Source organism: Charadrius vociferus, unplaced genomic scaffold, assembly GCF_000708025.1.
Source record: "Charadrius vociferus isolate BGI_N301 unplaced genomic scaffold, ASM70802v2 scaffold423, whole genome shotgun sequence".
Classification (NCBI taxonomy): domain Eukaryota; kingdom Metazoa; phylum Chordata; class Aves; order Charadriiformes; family Charadriidae; genus Charadrius; species Charadrius vociferus.
The window spans coordinates 2,086,741-2,105,382 of record NW_009648149.1 but is presented as its reverse complement, the minus strand read 5'-3'; the positions used below and the strand labels follow the sequence as shown (position 1 = coordinate 2,105,382).

Here is an 18,642-nt window from a genome sequence, read left to right as displayed (position 1 = left end):
GGGGGGTGTGGCGGCGCCCCCCGCTCGGGTAGGTACCAGGGCCGGGAGCTTCGGGGCGGGAGGAAGCGCCTCCCGCTGGCTGCAGCGCGGTGTTTTCTCTCAGAAACCCCGAGCTTAACCTCACCCCTCAGGTCCCTCCAGGCCCTTCCCGGCGGCGGCGGTGGATGATATCCTGAGGGATGTGGTGGGGAGCTACCTGAGGGAGCAGCCCTACGAGCCGGCCCGCTGCAGGGACATGGCGAAGGACATTGCTGAGGTACCGCTGCGCTATAGGCACGAGGCGGCCATTTTGTCCTCCCGCCTCGACGGGGTGTCAGGGAGGTGGCCGTCGCGGGGAGGGGGGAGGAAGGTCCCCAAATATAAATATCAAGTGTAAAACAAATGCCGGAGGAGGCCGTCAAGGTGCACCAAGGGGTTGGTCGGAGACGGGTGCAGGCTTATAGGAGTTAATGATGAGGTTCGTTCGAGCAGCGGTGGCTCTGGCCAAGCGCACCGTTCCGTAAAAACTCCGTGCTGTGGTTGCCCTGGTGAGAAATATTAATAAGTTTTAAATGTATATCCGACTTCTCTGAAATAGGCCAGTTATGGCAGTGGCTGAATTCTGCACAGTGACACACGTGCAAGCTCCTCGGTTAAATACAGTCTTGCTGCTGAGAAAAGACTAACCCTTCAGTTAGTCTAACCCTGTCCTAACCCTTCAGTCTTTCAGCTGATTTGGCCCAGAAGAGCTCATCGGCGTTTAAAAGCAGCACTGGCTGCTCTCCCTCTCCCCCTGTAGCCAGCAGGTAACCATGGCCACATACGGAGGAGAGTTTGGTATTCACGTACAGTAACATCTGCGTGTGGATTTCTGTAGTCCAGCAGGAAGGTGCGTCAGTTTTTAGCAGATGGACGTGTTGGTTCTCTTGCGAAGGGACGGCAGCAGCGTATGTGCCACCCGTCCACGGGGCTGGGGGAGTTTGCAGTACACGGTTTGAATGCTGCGGTTCAACGATTGGCATCGGGACTGTTGCAAGGGCTCCACAGAGCCCTTCTCTGTCCCAGAAAACCAAATCCCTGAGCACCCGCTGTGAAGAGAGCTGACCACTTGTGTCTAAACGTGTTTTTCTCTTGCAGGTTATTAAAGCTCGGGTAAAAGACCTCGTGATACCGAGGTACAAGATTGTTGTGGTGACGTATATCGGGCAACTGAATGAGCAGAGCATGCAAATCGGAAGCCGGTGCCTGTGGGATCCCGCCAGCGATACATTTTCGTCGTACGTGTTCAAGAACACTTCGCTGTTTGCTCTCGCCAATGTCTACGCTGTCTATTTTGAATAGAGGTAGTTGGCTTTAACAGCAGCAGTAATGAACATTCAGCCCAACTCTTCCTGTTTCTGTTGTTGAAAACGGTTGTGAAGGACCGAGGCAGCTTTCACCTGTTTTGAAATGTGGGTACCGTAAGCCCTTTGGTGGTGAATGTAATAATTGTGTTTCCCGGAGCTTTCTCTGGGAAGTGATTCTCTGTGATGTGCTGCTTTGCACCTGATTCTAGCTGCTTTCAGAACCGGGTATCCCTGTAATACTTTTTTTTCTCCCTGAATTTGCCCTCACTACATGAGCAGAAACCGCATTTTTGGGAAGCAAAACAAAAGCATTTTAAAACTATCTCCGGTAAACGGCGTTTGTGGGCAGTTAAGCACGTTCCGGGCCCTGCAGCCCCGGCTCTGTGCACAGGCTGTATTGCAGACGCTGTGCCCCTTCGAGCTGCAGTAGCTCGGTGGTGTGGGTTACCCTGTCCTGCCTGGGGGAATGGCAGAGGGATCCCTCCAAACCTTCCTGCCGTGCTCAGGGGTGCTCTGGATCGGGGAGAGCCAGGAGCTTTGCTCGCTGGAGGCTCCCCCTGAGCCCCGAGAAGAGCCCCGAGTGCAGAGAAGGTGGCCCAGAGAAAGGGGTTAGTTCTGCTTGGAGAAGACTAGCTTGAAATCAAGTGAAAAATGTCTTCAAATTATATCATTTTTAGAGTATATAGATCTAACGTGACTGGGCCCTTCTATTGAAGGTGCTTGAATCTAGCAAAAAAAAAAAAGAATTGGGGTTCTGAGCTGATTCCTGCCTATAGATGAGAGGGGGAGCGCAGCCCTCTGAGCTCAGCAGTGTATTTCCAGTCTCCCTGGGTGCAAATTAACCATCCAGTAGGTGGGACCCCGGGTTGACGTTACTGGAAGCAGCTGGAATAGGAAATAACCCGCGGCTGCTGCCTGCCCAGTTCCAGACCGATCCCAGGTGTCGTCTGCTGCGGCCGTTTTGTTCTCATCTGTGCTGCCTCGAGGGGCTTTATTCTGAGTCTGAAGACAGACTTTTTGCTACCCATATTTCACAGCTGAAACATGCTGTCGGATTTTTCGTAAGAGAAACGGTGTGTAATAAGCTGCTTATTTTATTACATTTTATGGGCAAAGCTGAAACTTGAACAGTAGTTAGATGGGAAGAAATGTTTGTACTCTTTACTAAAATTTAACTCTAAACCACTGTGAACACTTTGTGGAATCCAGACAACCCAACCTGGGCTGTCACTGCAGCCGTTTGCTGGTTTGCGCTACAACGTTTAACATTCAGCCTTTACTCCCTAGTGTCCTCCAAAGAATAAAGCATCAATTAAAGAAGACAAGTGAAATAATTGTGGTTTATGTCATGATTATTTTAATACGTGAAAGCCGTCACACTGCACCTCGTCAGTGTCTGCTGCATTTCAGCACAGGGAACTGATCTCTCTCTCGCTGCAGCCGATGCTGCAGCAGGATGTGGTAAGCAACCTGACTGCTTCACGCTTTTTTAGGGTCGACGTTTTCCTGGTACGCTGCAAATCTCGCCCTTTCTGGGGCTTGACGTTGGGGATTTCTTTGCTGTCAGCCTCCAGCCTCTGGTCTGTGTGCGTCGAGGAGTCGGCATAACCGTTGTTCTCTTGATAGTCAGGCAGGGAATTCTCACTCTCTGCCTCGTCAAAATTGGAAGCTAAAAATTAGAAGTCACGGAATTGTGAGTAGTTTATAACATTTATCTTTACTAGCGAGACAGACCAGCCTACAGCCAGGGAGCTGGAAGTATTATCCTCCGCGTTTCTGATGTGAGCAACCGAGAGCTACCAGATCACTGACTTCTCACCAGTGCAGTATTAAAAGAGATACGCAAGGTACACATCCTGTGATTAGCGTGTTAAAACCCCCAGTAATTATGGGGTTATGTGGAAGAGTGTTCTTAGGAGTAGTTGCTTTATCAATCTTACTGTTTCGACGGATAAACCCGTGTTTTGATGTGGCCCTTGACCAGCCTGTTAACCTGGAACTGCTTGTGGGTTTCCTGAAATGCAGTTGTTCGGTGAAGGCACCAGATACCCCATGATTTCAAAGTTCCTGGATGTTCCCACTTAAATTACACTTGGGATTCCTGTGCGTTTTAAATACCACAGTACAACTGGGCGCTGCCTCATGGATCTTATAAAGGTATAGTGGCTGTATCTCACTTGCTTTAGCAGTGGGGGTTTCTTCTCCTTTAACAGACCCTCAGGTAGGGTGTTGCAGGTGGTGTCGCATTTTATGTTTGTTTAAAGCTGCTGCTACGATAGAATTTTTAAAAAAAGACAGATGTTAGTGCGTGGAAAGTATAGAAAGCCTCTGTTCCTGTCATCTGCCTCCTTTATTTTCTTTCTTCTAGTTCTTTTAACCTGTCAGAGTATAAATTTCTGGCAGCGCACGTAATCGCTGAATTTTCTATGAACATAAATACATACACCACCATGGGAAGATACTTAAATTGCAGAGTATATATTCAACATCCTTTAATTATAATATTCTTAAGTTGTAACAAAGTTTCTGGTTTCTAGTGGGGAAAGTGGTGTGTCCTATTGAAGACAGCACTGACGGCAGCAAAGCTTGTCCCTGACACAGAGATTTTCAGTGATAGCCTCGGGCTTAACTCGCAGTTCCTCAGGTTGACATGGAAAATCTCCATCTAAATGTTATTTATTTGGCAAAACAGCACACTAAGCTAAGGCAAGCAAGCTGCAAGGAAACAAAAGGCGTGAAGTGGCACCGCGCCGCTTGCTGTCTCACAGCAAAGCCCGTTCTGCCCACCGTTGAGGTGCAGCTCTCGAGGGGAGCAGCAGAAGCGGAGGGCGCAGCTCTGCCCTTGGGCGCAGCCTGCAGGGGAATTGGTTCTTCCGAATCCCCTCGGAGCTCGGCGCGCCTTGCAGAGGCTGATGAGCGTTAATTAGTACTTACCAAACAGGTAGCCATAATCACTCAAATGCCTTTTCCACCGAGAGCCGCCGCAGGTGAAGACGACGGCTCTGACGAAGTCTCTCCCGCAGAGCCGGACGGTGTTCCCTTCGCCGCGTCCTTCCCGCGCCGTCACCAGGAGGGCGAGCAAGGCCAGCGCCAGCACCGTGCCCCTCATTCTGCGGACGCCGTGCTCTGGCAGGGGCAGGAGGGAGCTGCAGGCCGAGGTGGGGACTTCTGCTGAAACCCTCTCATTTATACCCACGGCCCATCCGCTCCGCTGAGTAACGGCTTGTTCTGAGGATGACTTAATGTTTGCTAAAAACAAGTTAATCGCTTGTTTCTGGTAATGTTTTAAGTGCTTTGGGATTTGTGCTGGGATTTCGGTCAGGTATTAAAGACTCCTTAAGACCGTGTAACTGCTTTACTACAGGAACACATGTAGTATAACATGTTTATAGGGTACGGGCTTAGGTCAATACCGTTAATGTGTATGTTCTGCAAAAATGAAAGGGTGTTTATTACGTGACTTGTAGATAATGGGCTCTGGCTCGGTGTGTTTCCCACGCAGCGGTGCTACCCGCAGCCCGTTGCCCAGTCGTGCCTGTTAGCACCGTGTAAGCAACGGTGGGTCTTTCTCTGTCAGCGATCCCAAATTAAAAGGGAGTTAATAACTTCCAGTCATGTCCGCGGTCGCGTACCTCCCCACTACCCTGCCTTGTTCTCTTGCCACGCATCCCCTTGTCCAGCCGGCAACTGCGGGTGCAATCTGCGGGTGCGGCCCCTCATGACAAAATCGTGTACTGAGGGGTTTTTGTGGCGGACGTAGGCAGCACCTGCCTTGCTGCGATTCCTGGCGTGCTACGTGATGGGATGCGGTCCTGCCGCATGCGGAGGTTTGGAGCACAGTGAACTGGCCGTAACGAGCTGCGCAGAGCAGTGGGGCTGTTGGACAGCTCGTGTCCGTAAGGATTTGCCTGGCGGATACCTGGATGCAGGGAAGCAGCTCCACTGCAGCTGCACGGCTCACCTGTCTGCGGCGAGGCCTGTGGACATGGCTCTGGTCTAATACTTGGGAAAGCTGCACTTTTAGAAGACTCCAGTGTCTGAATTTGTGAAAATATTTACTTTACAGCCAGCTGTGGTGTGCGGGTTTCAAGGTCTCAGTGTTTTTGAGCTCGTGAGGTGCAGGGATGAGGAGGAGCGAGACCCGGGCACTTGACCCACTCTGGCCAGCAGGGTTATTGCATACCATCAACATCACATTCACTATAAATTAGACAGTTTGCTGCGAAGTTCTCTCTCTCCCTTGATGGCTGCCATCCTGAGAACTTCGTACCCTGGTGCCGGACTCCTGAGCCCTTCCCTTCCTCCCAAAGCCGCAGCGCTCGCGGTGTCCCACGTTTGCTGTCCACTGCTGGGAGTGCACAGCTTCTACGGATAGAATGGGCTGAGTATAATCTTTGAATATTCTGTATTGGTGTCGGGATCACTATTGGTTCTTTAGTGCTGTTAATGTTAATTATCTAGTCTTATTCTATTAAATCTGTTTATACTTCAGCTCCCGGGTTTCCTTGTTTTTCCCAAGTCCCCTTCCCGGGTGGGGAGAGGTCATCGGGTGACAGAATGATTGTCTAAATGACAATAAATTGTTATGGGTCTCTCAAACCATAACACTTTCATAAAAAATTCTTGCAATAAAATGCCTTAGGGAGACAATTTGTTGATTACGAGATCAGAAATTCCACATTTAAGAACAAAATACATGAGGAACTTTGGCAATCTTTAGCACTTCCTAGCACCACAAGTGTTTTCCAGCACCATAATGTTACGGTTAATTAGTTTACACGACGTGCAGGGTGAACTGCAACGCATTACAGCCTTGACAGAAAGCTCGTTTTTTACCAGTAGCATCAGTAAGTAAACAGTCATGCCCACCGATGGAAAATACATGGTCTATTTTGTTCAGATTTGTAATAATGATTAACACATGATTCACCTTAATGGGTGTCTTTCTTTGAAATGCACAAAGATTAATTTTACGTGAAGGGTAAGCTCGCACGCGCGCTGTAAACCGTGCAGAGCACAGAAGGAAGTGAATGTTAATGCATCACAAATGGTCTTTAACTTCAGTGATGGGTTTAAATGTTGGACGGTTTATTGTCAGGCTAACGAGAGAGTCTGAACGTTCTGTGTCTATAAAGTCCGTGTCCGGCTGCATAATGCTTTGGAGAGCGGGCAGCGCTTGCCTCCGGCAGCGGGCAGGCAGGCAGGGCGCTTTGCTGCCTGGCTCCTGTGGCGGGGGGACCCTGCTGCGCTCATCAGGCAAGAGCAGTGGCTGGGCTGGGCTAGGGGAGGCGGTGAGGTCTCCAAAAAGCCCAGATCTGGCTTCCAGAGCTGCCGAAGCGAGCCCTTGCTCCAGGAGCACGCTGTTACCTCGGGTGAGGAGCCCTCGGGAAAGCGGCAGCGTGGAACCCAGTGAATTTAAACGGCGATTTTACATGATCCTCATTTGTCAGGGGTTGAGAAGTTGGCCTCTACTTTTGCCTGCTGTGGGGTGATCCGCAGCAGCTCGCAGGAGCACCTGGTGGCACTCAAAGTTCAGCTTTCATCCTTGGAGGTGGTTTATGGGATGGCAGGCAAGGTGGGTCTGATGGAAAGGGCATTCTTCTACTGTGTGATTTCACAGTGAAGATACAGACCACATCTGGTAAGGACCTGGGCTGGATTTTGGAGCGGCCTACAGAGGAGCTGATTTTTGGCGTTTTTGCTTTTTGAGTAAACCAAGAAGAAAAGACCGTGGAGGAAAAAAACAAGGAGAAAAAACCCAAGGAGAAAAGATGACTGAGACCTTTCTATTACCTTATCTGTATTATAGGGAAGGCCATTTGCGTGTTAATGCTGTTTGTCCAACGAGGGGGGCTTCCAGGGGAAAATTTAGAGCATTTGAAAGAAGTTTCTAACCAGTATGGTTTCAAAGAGAAATTTTAATGATTGAAAAAGAATAAACAGTTTGTGTTAATGCTACCATAAGTCTTTCCTGCTGTTTACTGAGAAGTGGTATCATTTAGCTACTGTTAAACAGCTACAGCAGGCCCAATTATGTCATGTAAGGTATCAACCTGTAAAACAAGAGGAAAAAAAGAGCTGCGTGACAGTGTAATTGCAGTACAAGACATGCCGTGATCCAAAATTCCTATTTATGAACAGAGAACAGAATTGCTTGGGCAATGAGCAGCCAGAAAGCAGGCTAAGGCAGTTCGTATTACGTCAGCTGATTCTTCTTTGGAATTCTGTTAATCCCATGCTTACCTCTAACAGCGCTCCTTGAAAAGAGCACTTTTTGGCAGGCCTGTTTGGGTTGCGTTTGTAGCATCACACTTAGCAGCATAGAAACATGTATCTTGTTTATAAAGGAAATTAATTTTCAAGATGATAAATGTATAGAGGCTGTACTTAGATGGGATTGCCCCTGAAGTAATTATCTCCCGTTAGCGTTAGTCGTAGTGCGGGCCCTGTTGTGCTATGCCTGGTACACACCTAAGCCTAGGAAGACCTGGCTGTTGTCAGAAAGGGGAGCGAAAGAAACAGATGATGCTGGAAAGCGGGGCTCCCGCTGGCTAACGAGGCTCTGTGACTCAGTGACCAGTTATGCCACATGCCCAAAGTCTGAAATTAAGCACGGCTATTTTTAGTCCTGTTCTGGTGACATACCCAGGACATTATCCCTATACACTTATTAACTAAAGAACTTCTCTGCTTAGAGGGCTCCGGCTGCTTTGTGGTGATTTGTAGGAAAAAAACCCCAATAATTTATTTTCTAAGTTTGACAACAATGGCCTCACTTTTAGTGTTTAAGGGAAACATCTTTTTTTGCTCTGTGGTTTACAGCACTTGCCAAATGAGGCTGCTAATTACCAGAATTTCTAAATGCAGTGCTGACAATTGTGAATTATTAATCCTTCATACCCTAAGAATGAAGGTTAGGTTAACATCGGCGCATTTTCATTCTCTCCAACTTTAGTGTTTTGCACCGTGTAACTCAGCAGGGATTTTTAAAAGTGCCAGTCCCACTTTACAAACTGGGAACCCAAGTCCGTTAAGCCAAAGCTACTTGCTCAAAGCGGAGAGGACAAAGGGAGCGGTGCGGTTCGGGGCTGCAGGCCACCTGCAGACAGAGCCTGGAGGAGGGATCCACCTGGGGCTGGAGTACCCGGGGTGGCATCAGGATTTCGTACCGTGGACCGCGCAAGGAGGGGTTTGGGTATAAATGAGCACTGATTTATGCAAAAGTGAACAGAAGGGGTTCACAGTCGACCCTCGTCAACATTTACACTGCTGCTGACACGGAATCTATGCAATGGTACGATTGGAAAGGAACCTACTTGTACGGCAAGTCAAATTCTCACATCTCACCCAGGACAGAAAAGCCCTCGCTGGGATAAAGAGTGGCTTCTCAAGGAGTGAAGGAAATGCAGAGCCAGAGGGCTAATGGGTTTGCTGACACCAGCCAAGTGAGACTATCTTGTTGGTGGCCAGGAGAGGGCACGTCGTTCCTGCCTTGTCAGCAGGTAAGGGCTTTCTGCCAGACACAGTCACCTGCAGGCTGCACTGAGAGGCAGCTCCACCTTCTGCCCTTGCCTCGAGCATCCCTCCCGAATCCAGCTGTGGGGAACCACTGGATTTGCGATCAAGTCAAACCTCAAGTTCAACGTTGACTTACCTGTTCCTGAAATGTCTAGCGGTATGGCATCCAGAAGAGCAGGAACCTCCTCAGGTTTTAACCTGGTTATTGAATTCTATCTGATTTCACTAATTTAAATATTTATTAACCAGATCTTTAATGGAAAGCCTTTGCTGAGGAATGAAGTCCCAGACAAACACGCAAGGCCTCTGAGGACCACCACCTTTTCCTAGTGAATCGTACCTGGTTGCTGTTGGGAGCAGTCAGGTTCTGCAGCTCAAACACACTGACTGCTCCTGTGCTGTCCCCTACCAGAAGGCAGTCGGTGTTCGTAGCAAAGAGCACGGATGTGAATTTCTGTCTCGGGCTGGCAAAGCAGGAGATCACGGGGTTCAAGCTGCAACCCAGCAGAGGCAAATATTAATGATGACAACGGTAAAACTGCTTTTCCCTGGAATGTACAGTCTAACAGTAATGCAGGCCTGATAAATGTTGCGTGTTTTACTTATTATGTTCTAGATTAACTCAAAAACTAAGAAGTGAAGCAGTTTTTTGTTTGGTCTCTACCAGAACAAAAATCCCAGCTGCTATTAACTAAGTTGCCCAAAATCTGTCCTATTGTCTAATATGGGGGAGAGGGGAGTGTTAATATTTTTATTTTATGAATTTTAATTTTTTTTTTTTGCTACCGCAAGATTTGGCCCACTCCCACTCCACTGCTGGCTTCATGCTGTTATTAAGACTAAATAGTACAGACCAGCAGTACAAAGCCACAGATTAACTAAGCTGCACAAGAGATGTGCACATACTTCACAGCAGTGGGAAAAAGTGAGATGTTATCTGAACTTCTGACCGTCTGATCTTTAGAAAAGGTCCAAAGTAGCTTAGTTTTGTTCTTTTTCCTTTTAACTATGGAATGGTAGAACCTATGATTTCTGCAGAAAAAAAAAAAAAAGCAGGTTTACCCTCTGTCGAGTTCCGCGAGGCATAGAATCATAGAATGGTTTGGGTTGGAAGGGACCTTGAAGATCATCGAGTTCCAACCCCCCTGCCCTGGGCAGGGACACCTCCCACCAGCCCAGGTTGCTCCAAGCCCCGTCCAACCTGGCCTTGAACACCTCCAGGGATGGAGCTTCCAAAATTTCCCTGGGCAACCTGGGCCAGTGCCTCACCACCCTCACAGTGAAAAATTTCTTCCTGATATCTAACCTAAATCTCCCCTCTTCCAGTTTGAAGCCATTCCCCCTCGTCCTATCACTCCATGCCCTTGTAAAAAGTCCCTCCCCAGCTCTCCTGGAGCCCCATTAGGGACTGGAAGGCCACCATAAGGTCTCCCCGGAGCCTTCTCTTCTCCAGGCTGAACAACCACAACTCTGTCAGCCTGTCCTCATAGAACATAAGAGCATCCAACTCTTTCTCTTAGAGTCACAATTATCTGGAACTACCATCTGCTTTTACAAAATGAGTATTGCAAAATGCACTACTTTCAATAACTAAGCAAGCACATGGCATGGAGCTGTCATGATCTGTTAAAAACACTGAGTAGGCAACAACATGTAGCCTTTGTGCCATTAAGTTTCAGAATCTTCTTTGAGAAAAGTAATTACTTACATGCTGACTCTAAGATCCCAAATTTCGACTCTGCTTTCATTTGCTGCTGCAAATATGAAGGCTGATTTTGGAGACCACATAATGTCGTGAACAAAAGCAGTGGTGGAATTGAAAGTTAACATGGGTGTCTGTGAATCCTGGTGCCATAAAATAATGCTCCAGTCTGCAGAGCAACTAAGGAACATGTCAGTGCTGAACGGATTCCAAGTGACTTTGTACACAGGACCCTGGGAAGAAACAGAACAGAACTTTGTGTTATTCTAGAGCTACGGCCTCACAGGATGGTTTTTAATAGTGACCTTTCATGGAAATTCCTGCCCTCTGACCTTAACCCAGCATTGTTTTAGGTGTGCCCATAGGAAATTAGGATGCAGCAGGTGTGACAAGACAGGAGAGGTGTTAGGAATAAAAAGCATTCAGCTGATTCTGTCCCTTCACCAGCCGTTAGGAGAAGCTGATGTGGAAAGGGCAGCTTCTGGGATGAAGCAGAGACTTTAGAAAAAAAAGATGCTGTTAAAGTTCTGCCATCTTTCTCTCAGAGGTAAGACTATTTAACTGTGGTTTGCAGGACAATCAGATTACCAATTGTTTTCTTAAAGCTATAACTGCTTTAAAACAGTTTATGGTACAAGTTTTAATAAATTACTTCAAAAAATCCTTACAGTGTAGAAAGTAGTCCTGTAAGACTGCGATGCTTTATGCTATGGGAATTGATTCCAAACATAAGAAAAGAAGTTTAGGTTTCTTTTGCTGCAGGTGTTTTGTTTAGTAAATGTAAGCAAAGAAACTATGACATTTGTGAACTTAATTGAACAGTTTTTGCTGCCATTACTTTTTCTATGCATCACTCACCTTATGGCCTCTGTACGTCTCTAGAAACTGCTCGTTGCATGAACAAGAACACTTGTGGATATGACCCTCTTCTGTTCCAGCAAGATAAAAATTAGTGTCCTGCAAGAAAGGTAAAAGTAACCTAAGTTGGATTAACCTATTTATCACTCATCCAGAAATGCATAAAGGACTGGGTGAGTTTGGCAGTTACAGTCCTCTGAAGAGCTAAGGTGGAGTTGCCAGGATGGTGTGTGTTGGGCTGCTTGCGTGTGTGCTGCAGAGGTGTATGTGCAGTAGGTATAGTGCTGCCAGAACATTCGGATTCGGTATGTGTGTTCTCCATCTATGTAGAACATATACTGTGATTTTTGACTGCAGAAAATCTCAGAGTTTCTGTGATCCACATGGACAAAAGCATGAATACTTCAAATGCTCTGAGGACAAAATATTCAGGTGGGTAAAGAGGAGAAGCACAGCCAGCTAAGTCCTAGACTCGGGAGAGGCTGAACAGTCAAATTCTCACTGATTTGACCAACACACCGAGGAAAGCTACGCTAGGATCTGGCCCAAAGCAAATGTGAGTAACATGGATGAAATGATCGAGTTGTTCACATACAGGGATTACTTGGTTTATCGTATCATCCATTTTGGGTAAAACTGTTATTAGCTAAGAAGCAATTTGTTTCAGAACTAAATATGCTTTAAATACCAGTGCCAAGTTGCAGGCTAGCGCGTATGAAAGTAGCTGCAGCTGAGGATCTCACCCCTGCTGCACAGTTCTGGATAATACTTCAGCCAGGATGGACTGTCTGAGCCTACCTTTGGGTGGAAGTCAAAGCACATTCCAGCTGCCAGTTGAGATATCAGAGCTTCACTTTTCCTTCCTTTCTCACCTGGTAATTTTTTCTTCTCGCTTTCTGTCCGCTTTATTTTCATCAGATCTGTGCAAATAGCAAGAGTTTTTGTCAAACAGGTATGTGAAAGTGCTATGAATAACTCGTGCTTCTTTTGGAATGCTCAACAGCTCTTAAATGCTTTGTGTATGATAACTGGTGGAAAGAATGTCACCTGAAATAAAATGAAGCAATTGCAATTGCAGGTATTACCCCTCTGCAGAAAAGCTGCAGGGGAAAATGCTTACCAGTGCAATCTAGTCTTTTCTGGATAAGCCACTCAGTTATTCGGCCATCTGCTGAGATACACGTTAATCTCTCTTTTTTGCCATCTCCTGTTGCATCTCTGTCCTGTTCCACCCACCTCAGTTGCCATACAGGACCCGTGTGTTTATTTGAGGATTTACTGGGATAAAAGAAGCACATGATAACTCATATATGAACAAAGACAAGACAATATATTTGAAAAATAATATATTGTAATGACCATCAAATCTTACGACAGAAATGTTTAGCTCTTCTTTAAAAAAATGAAATCTGAACATTGGCTGTTTTCTTGAGGAAATTTTTTCTTTTATGAAACATGCTTGACATTTCGTTTCAGGGCACTGTTTATGGGCTGACACATCTTTCATTGACACCCAAATCATGAAATCAGGCTTCACCTTGGAGGAGAGTGCCCTAGACCTGGGGAGCTGCCCTTGGGGCAAATGTCTCCCTGATCACCACCTCTGTCTCATTTTCTTCTTAATTCTTGCTTATCCCTCACCTATTCTGATGTTCTCTCCGCTTTTGGCAAGTGGAATCAGTGAGAAAACATTAAAAGCTACCACTGGTCTCCCCACAGGATTTATTATCTGGGGCAGGATTCTCCTAGTACGTGCACAGGGTATAAAATGATACGTGGCGGTAACTTGCTGCATTTTCTTAAAAAGCCAGAGCGTAGCACTCATTTGTTTCACCTTTCCAATGTGCTGAACTCACTTTGTATGCACAGCAACATCACAGAGAGTCTCATACCCCAAATAAGGACCAGTGGTGTTAAAGTAATGTGAGCATTTATCAGCAGAAATAAGAATAGAGCGAGATAGCAGTGCAGAGGGAGAATGGCAGTGTCTGAGGTTTTGGCTGTATCAGTGTAAATAGGTGGGTGGGAGAAGTCCGGCTGGCCCACCCTGGCCCCTCCCGGCATTTATGCATTACCATAAATTTGTGTCTCCGCAATTTTGCTCCAGAAACTCTGTATTTGAGAGTATTGAGTGTTTATGTTCGCATTTCCAGTCAAAACGGGAAGATATTGATGAAAGTTAGAAAGGCAAAAATTGTGCAACATCCCTGAGCATTCACGAGCCTTACTTATCAAGACTGTCGCTATTCCCTCAGCTTCTCAGTTGTGGCTGTTCTTTTATTTGTTATTTGCTAAGATGTGACCAAGGTGGGAGGAGATGGGAAATCATAGCCTTACCTGCTGTCCAAAAGTGCAGCGTCGTTGCAACTCCGTACATTATAGATTGCAACGGAACCATTGTACATTCCAACTGCTAAAAGATTCGGGCTTGCCGTAGAAAAATCCAAAGCAGTAACACCATGTGCACACTGGAAAATACGCTCTGGCCACTGACAAGTAGAAAAATACAAGAATGTTTTAAGTTAGTTTCTTAATTCACCTCGGCCTTCTCAACACTGCATACTGATTTGCCAGGCTCTGCTGGAAAATTCAAGTGCTGATGACCATAGTGACCACTTCTAGACAGAAATTAGGTACCGTATTCTAAATGGTTCAGTTTATTTCTTGCAACATCTGATAAAATTAGCGAAAACTAAACACTACACAGAAATACAACACTGTAAAATAAATTAGATGGACCTACTCCAAACCAAATACCTAAAAATGAAGTTCCCTAAGATTCAGCTTTGTGAGTACAGTGTGAGGTTTTTGTTTGCTTGATTTGTTTTGTTTTGTTTTTTTTTCTTTTTAAAACAAACTTGGCATTTTGGAAAACTTCTCCAGTTGTTTTCTATCTTGTAATGTGAAGGTAAGTACCTTTCCAATTACAGAAACTTAGCTGAAGATAAAATGCAATCTAATGTACTTCAGATAACCTGTAAACCGCTATTTTCATGTCATTTCTCTATGCAACCAAAAAACTGATTCAGCTCTGTTATAAGATTAAATCCTTAAAGTCACTGCACCAAGCTCTTGAACTGGGAAACAGCAGAGTTAGTTTGCAAAGAATGGTATTTCGGTGTGCGTGCCAGACCTTATTTCTTAATGTTAGGGATGTGCGGACTATGGTGACATCAGGGAACCACAGGAGTATTTGTTTGTTGTTGACGTGATAAATATGTGTCAAAGCCTTGACTCTGCATGATTTAAATTAGTCTAATACACAATTTTGGGCAAGTGAAGTTTGTAGAACACATAAAACTAAAGTTGTGTAATTTCACGGCAATCAGGTGATTTTTACTATGTCGCTTTGTAACTGCAGTTTCTAAGATTTTTATTTTTTTTTTCTAAATGGCTAGTTTAAAAAGGATCACTTTTCAGATGGATATGTAAAGATGTAAATGTTACATCTATGAAATCTACTGTCTTTTTGAGAGTATTACGAGAAGTTAGATTAGATAATTATATTTAATTACATACTTTTTATTTTTTTCCCTCAGCCTAAGCAAATTTTATGGTACAACAGAAAATGGATTGGAAAGGACAATCCTTAAATTTAAAATACCGGTGTTCTCTGTAACGACAGTTTGGAAGTACTGAAGGGAAAGGTCTATAGATTTTGAAAAGCAAAAGGTGAATGGATTTATTTTCACATTTGCTGTGCCCAAGACTTTTCCAGTCTAAAAGATAACTTCTACACACCTGGGTCTACCCACAGTAATAACGAAACAGATTTACAGTCTTGGGGAGGTCGTCCTCGGGATTGGAAATGGGGTACAGAGACGGGCATTGCAGAGTTGCCTAGCATAGGCTGGTACTACCGGAGAGTTGTAACCATCTGTTAGTTGATGGGTGGACTGTGTGCAGTGAGTTTAGTTCCTGTGAACAGATGTCCGTGTTACCAAACCACCAGTACAAGTCAGCACCTCTGTTGGAAGTGTCAGCTGAGAGGATGGACCGGCACAGAAACTAAACTGCTTCCTACAGGCACTTTCTTTGGCTCGAGATTTAAGCACATTGCTAGGTACTGCAGTCAGAATCAGTTTTCCAGAAATGCGTGGTTTTGGGCTAGCAAATTCAACCTTCCTGGCTAGGTCTTGCTTTTTGAAACGGGAAGAGGGAAATAAATAAAGCAGAAACAGCATAGCAGAAAAATGCATTGAAGAAAACAAAAGAAAACAAACTGGCTGCTTTTTACCATGGGGTTCTTCAATGACCAACAGCAAGCCAAACCCTTCTTCTGTTCGTTAAAATCCAACGCTCCATAACCAACAGCTAAAAGATCCTAAAAGGACAGATTAACAGATATATCTCAGTCTAACTTGAAGTTCATTTGTATATTTCTAAAAGGCAAATTTCTGTTCAGAGTGACTCTCAGTGCAAAGTCTGGAAAAATAATGCTCACGTCATATGCGAGCAGAATAACACACAAGAAGAACAGAATTTCAGAATTTCTAGAATACTGGAAACTGTTCAACTAAAAGTGAATTCATAGTCACTACCAGTTGTGTTTGCAATCCCCCCTCCCTGGCCATCATAAAAATACGTCCCTTTCCAGAGATGAATATACATTATTCTATAATCATATTTTAATGTGCAGCATTTAGTGGAACACATAATAATGTACTTTTCTCTCTCAATGTTAGCTGTAAAAGGAGCTTCAGTGACCCCCCTCAAACTCCTTGCTTTTAGCTCTCTACAATGGGGTCCAATGAATTCCGCTCGTTCCTTTCCATAAGCAGAAGTAAGAAACAGCAGCAAAATTTTAGGCTTCAACTCCATTAATTTTTTTTCCTACACAAAACAACTTCTTTGTGAAACTAAGACTTGAAAAGTAGGTATTTGTTTGCCCTATAATTCTAGAACTGAAATCTATAAATGATCATCTTTAGAACATCTGGGGATCTGGTGTGCTAACATTATGAAATGGTCTTTATTTTCTCTCTCGTTTTTTTTTCCCTTGGGGCAATCTTACTGGTTTTATGTTTCTCATCCTCACCTGCTTTTTACCTTCTTTCCATTCATCATTTTTGTGTGGCCATAAGAGAGCTCTGTTGGAAAAAACTGAGCGTTACGTTACTCTGAAAGTGGAGATGTCTGAGTCATTCTCACCTACGCTGAGACTGAATTAAATACACTTGGGCCAGCTGCTCAGAAATCTCTGCCTGTTATTATGCGTCTTATCCTTAGAGTTTGATGAATGCTGCTTTCTTGGGAGATTACTTTTAGAAACTATCTAAATTATTACAAATAAACTCCATCAACGGTGATAAAGTTTAGTAGTAGGGGTTTAAATTTTAACTTCCAGTTCTAGAACAGACCAAGTCTATTATCTTAACATTGCTGTTCAGGTGATGGCCCACAGTAAATTGACGTATTCTGGACCAGTTAAAGCTGTTGTGATATATTTATAGGAAAAGCCTAGTGCAGCTCTCCAACCTGTAGAATAATGTAGCAATACTGTTATACGTAAGGACAAAATACAGAGAGTGGGATGCAAAGACAACCTACCTGACATCTCTCTGAGCTCCCTCTCAACAAAGTACATCAAAATCAGGAGTTTGTTTACATTAACGATTGCTTATACCATTTTTAAAACAGCTTAGAAGTGATTTGTTAACTCACTGGGTTTACTTTGCTCCAAGCCATACTGGTCACACTGTGACCAGCAGTTAAATCGCACATATATGACCACAGTCGTTCCAATCTGGGAGGTACAATTTCTTCTCGGGTTTTATTTACATCTGACAGAATTGATGGGTCAATGAATGCTCCCTTCTGCTCCTCCTTATCCTTCTTTTCCTTTTCACGCTCCTTCTGGTTAGCTTCTTTCACAGCTGCTACTGTACCACCAGTGTCTGATACAACGTCAGGATCTAAAATGCACAAATATGGTAAAATCTGAGTAGTAACATTTCATTTATGTAACTCCAGTCATTCCCATCAGAAGAAAAATGTGCCCCTTCAGCAAATATTTTGCAGAAAAAAAAAAATGAAGTGAAGATTTGAGGAATTAAGACATCCTAACTTCTAAAACTGTGGCTAAAATGTTGACAGGGACATAGAAGATGGCTGGATCAGGCTGTAGTGTGCCAGTTACGCTCCAGGTGTTTAATGAGTGGATTTAGCTACTCAGCAATGAATTTATGTCCACCACCACCCCCCGGAATGTTTCTAATCACTTATATTTAAAAATTTGTTTAAACAGGGATTTTTTCAAGTTAGGTGCCAAATTTTAAAGAGCCACACTTAAGAATCGATGCTGTAACACCGTAGCTAAGCTACATGATGCTGTGATAAGTTGCTCATTATCTGGGAAAATTAAGTGTAGAGCATATTTTTAGACTGCACTTGCTAAGCATTTTTCTGTTTACTCACCCCTTTATTTTATGTAATGTGCAACTCATAAATTGATCTCAGATCACCGTTAACAAAATAAGAACACGATAACTGCCATATTGTCAGAACAAAAGTCCTCCTGGCCAGTATCATGCTCCAGCTACAGCTAGTTCCTGAAGAGTGACAGAATATAACAGGTTCATTGCCTGAGAAACTATAACTCTCTCTGACATGAAGAAGTACAATACAGTACAAGCAGTGTGAATCTGCCTTTTTTGTTTGTTTGTTTGTTTTAATCCCTGTGTTAACTTAGAACTCCTGTAAAAGGTAAAATATTGGGTCCAGGTAATGCCTCTTACAGTCTGCAATGAATGTACTTTACGTTAGACACTGAATATCTGTCAGGTTAAAACTTCTGTTTACCACCAGTCTCCTCATAAAATAAATAAATAAATAAAAACCATAAAAGGCATTCCAATGCAAAAAATGGCTGGAGAAGTAGCAGAATTAATCTGTGCATTAACTATCAGGAAAGAAGTTTGACTAATATTTTGAGTAAATCTCAGTTTGTTCCGACAGGGAGATGAGCAGGCTCAGAATTCATTCATTCAATTCTTCCGCCAAGTATGGTAGGGATGTCTGTTAAAGTGAGTGAAAAACTGCAAAGTTCATGTTGACATCCCATATACTCTCCTTTGTCTATGTCTTAAAGGACTTGTTGTCTGCAAAGACATTTAATGAGGGACATAACTCCATGGCTTTCAATAGCATGCAAAGCCTTGTGCTGGCAAGAGGGCAGCAATAAGAAACAAACCTATAAGGACAGGAAACTGCCGATAAGCTGCAAGTTTGGGTTGAAAA

General features: G+C 44.4%; 3 protein-coding genes across 3 annotated transcripts in view; 1 reads left to right on the top strand and 2 right to left on the bottom strand.

Moving 5' to 3' along the window:
• TCTEX1D1 (Tctex1 domain containing 1) overlaps positions 1 to 1,320 on the top strand; it is a 2,051-nt gene extending 731 nt beyond the window's left edge. The window contains exons 2-3 of the mRNA XM_009884002.1: positions 132 to 256; positions 1,117 to 1,320. Coding sequence (XP_009882304.1) covers positions 132 to 256; positions 1,117 to 1,320 — 329 coding nt within the window. The remainder of the gene's footprint in view (positions 1 to 131; positions 257 to 1,116) is intronic.
• A 1,411-nt stretch (positions 1,321 to 2,731) lies between these two features.
• On the bottom strand, positions 2,732 to 4,434 carry INSL5 (insulin-like 5). Its single transcript, XM_009883967.1, has 2 exons — positions 4,260 to 4,434; positions 2,732 to 2,973 (listed from the first exon to the last, which is right to left on the bottom strand). The coding sequence occupies exons 1-2, from the start codon at positions 4,432 to 4,434 to the stop codon at positions 2,732 to 2,734; spliced, it is 417 nt and encodes a 138-aa protein (XP_009882269.1).
• A 2,899-nt stretch (positions 4,435 to 7,333) lies between these two features.
• Positions 7,334 to 18,642, bottom strand: part of WDR78 (WD repeat domain 78) — a 19,023-nt gene continuing 7,714 nt past the window's right edge. Inside the window, exons 8-17 of the mRNA XM_009884001.1 lie at positions 18,596 to 18,635; positions 17,068 to 17,318; positions 15,641 to 15,727; positions 13,741 to 13,892; positions 12,524 to 12,681; positions 12,202 to 12,323; positions 11,404 to 11,502; positions 10,552 to 10,778; positions 9,184 to 9,337; positions 7,334 to 7,378 (exon numbers count right to left, since the gene is read on the bottom strand). Coding sequence (XP_009882303.1) covers positions 7,334 to 7,378; positions 9,184 to 9,337; positions 10,552 to 10,778; positions 11,404 to 11,502; positions 12,202 to 12,323; positions 12,524 to 12,681; positions 13,741 to 13,892; positions 15,641 to 15,727; positions 17,068 to 17,318; positions 18,596 to 18,635 — 1,335 coding nt within the window. The remainder of the gene's footprint in view (positions 7,379 to 9,183; positions 9,338 to 10,551; positions 10,779 to 11,403; positions 11,503 to 12,201; positions 12,324 to 12,523; positions 12,682 to 13,740; positions 13,893 to 15,640; positions 15,728 to 17,067; positions 17,319 to 18,595; positions 18,636 to 18,642) is intronic.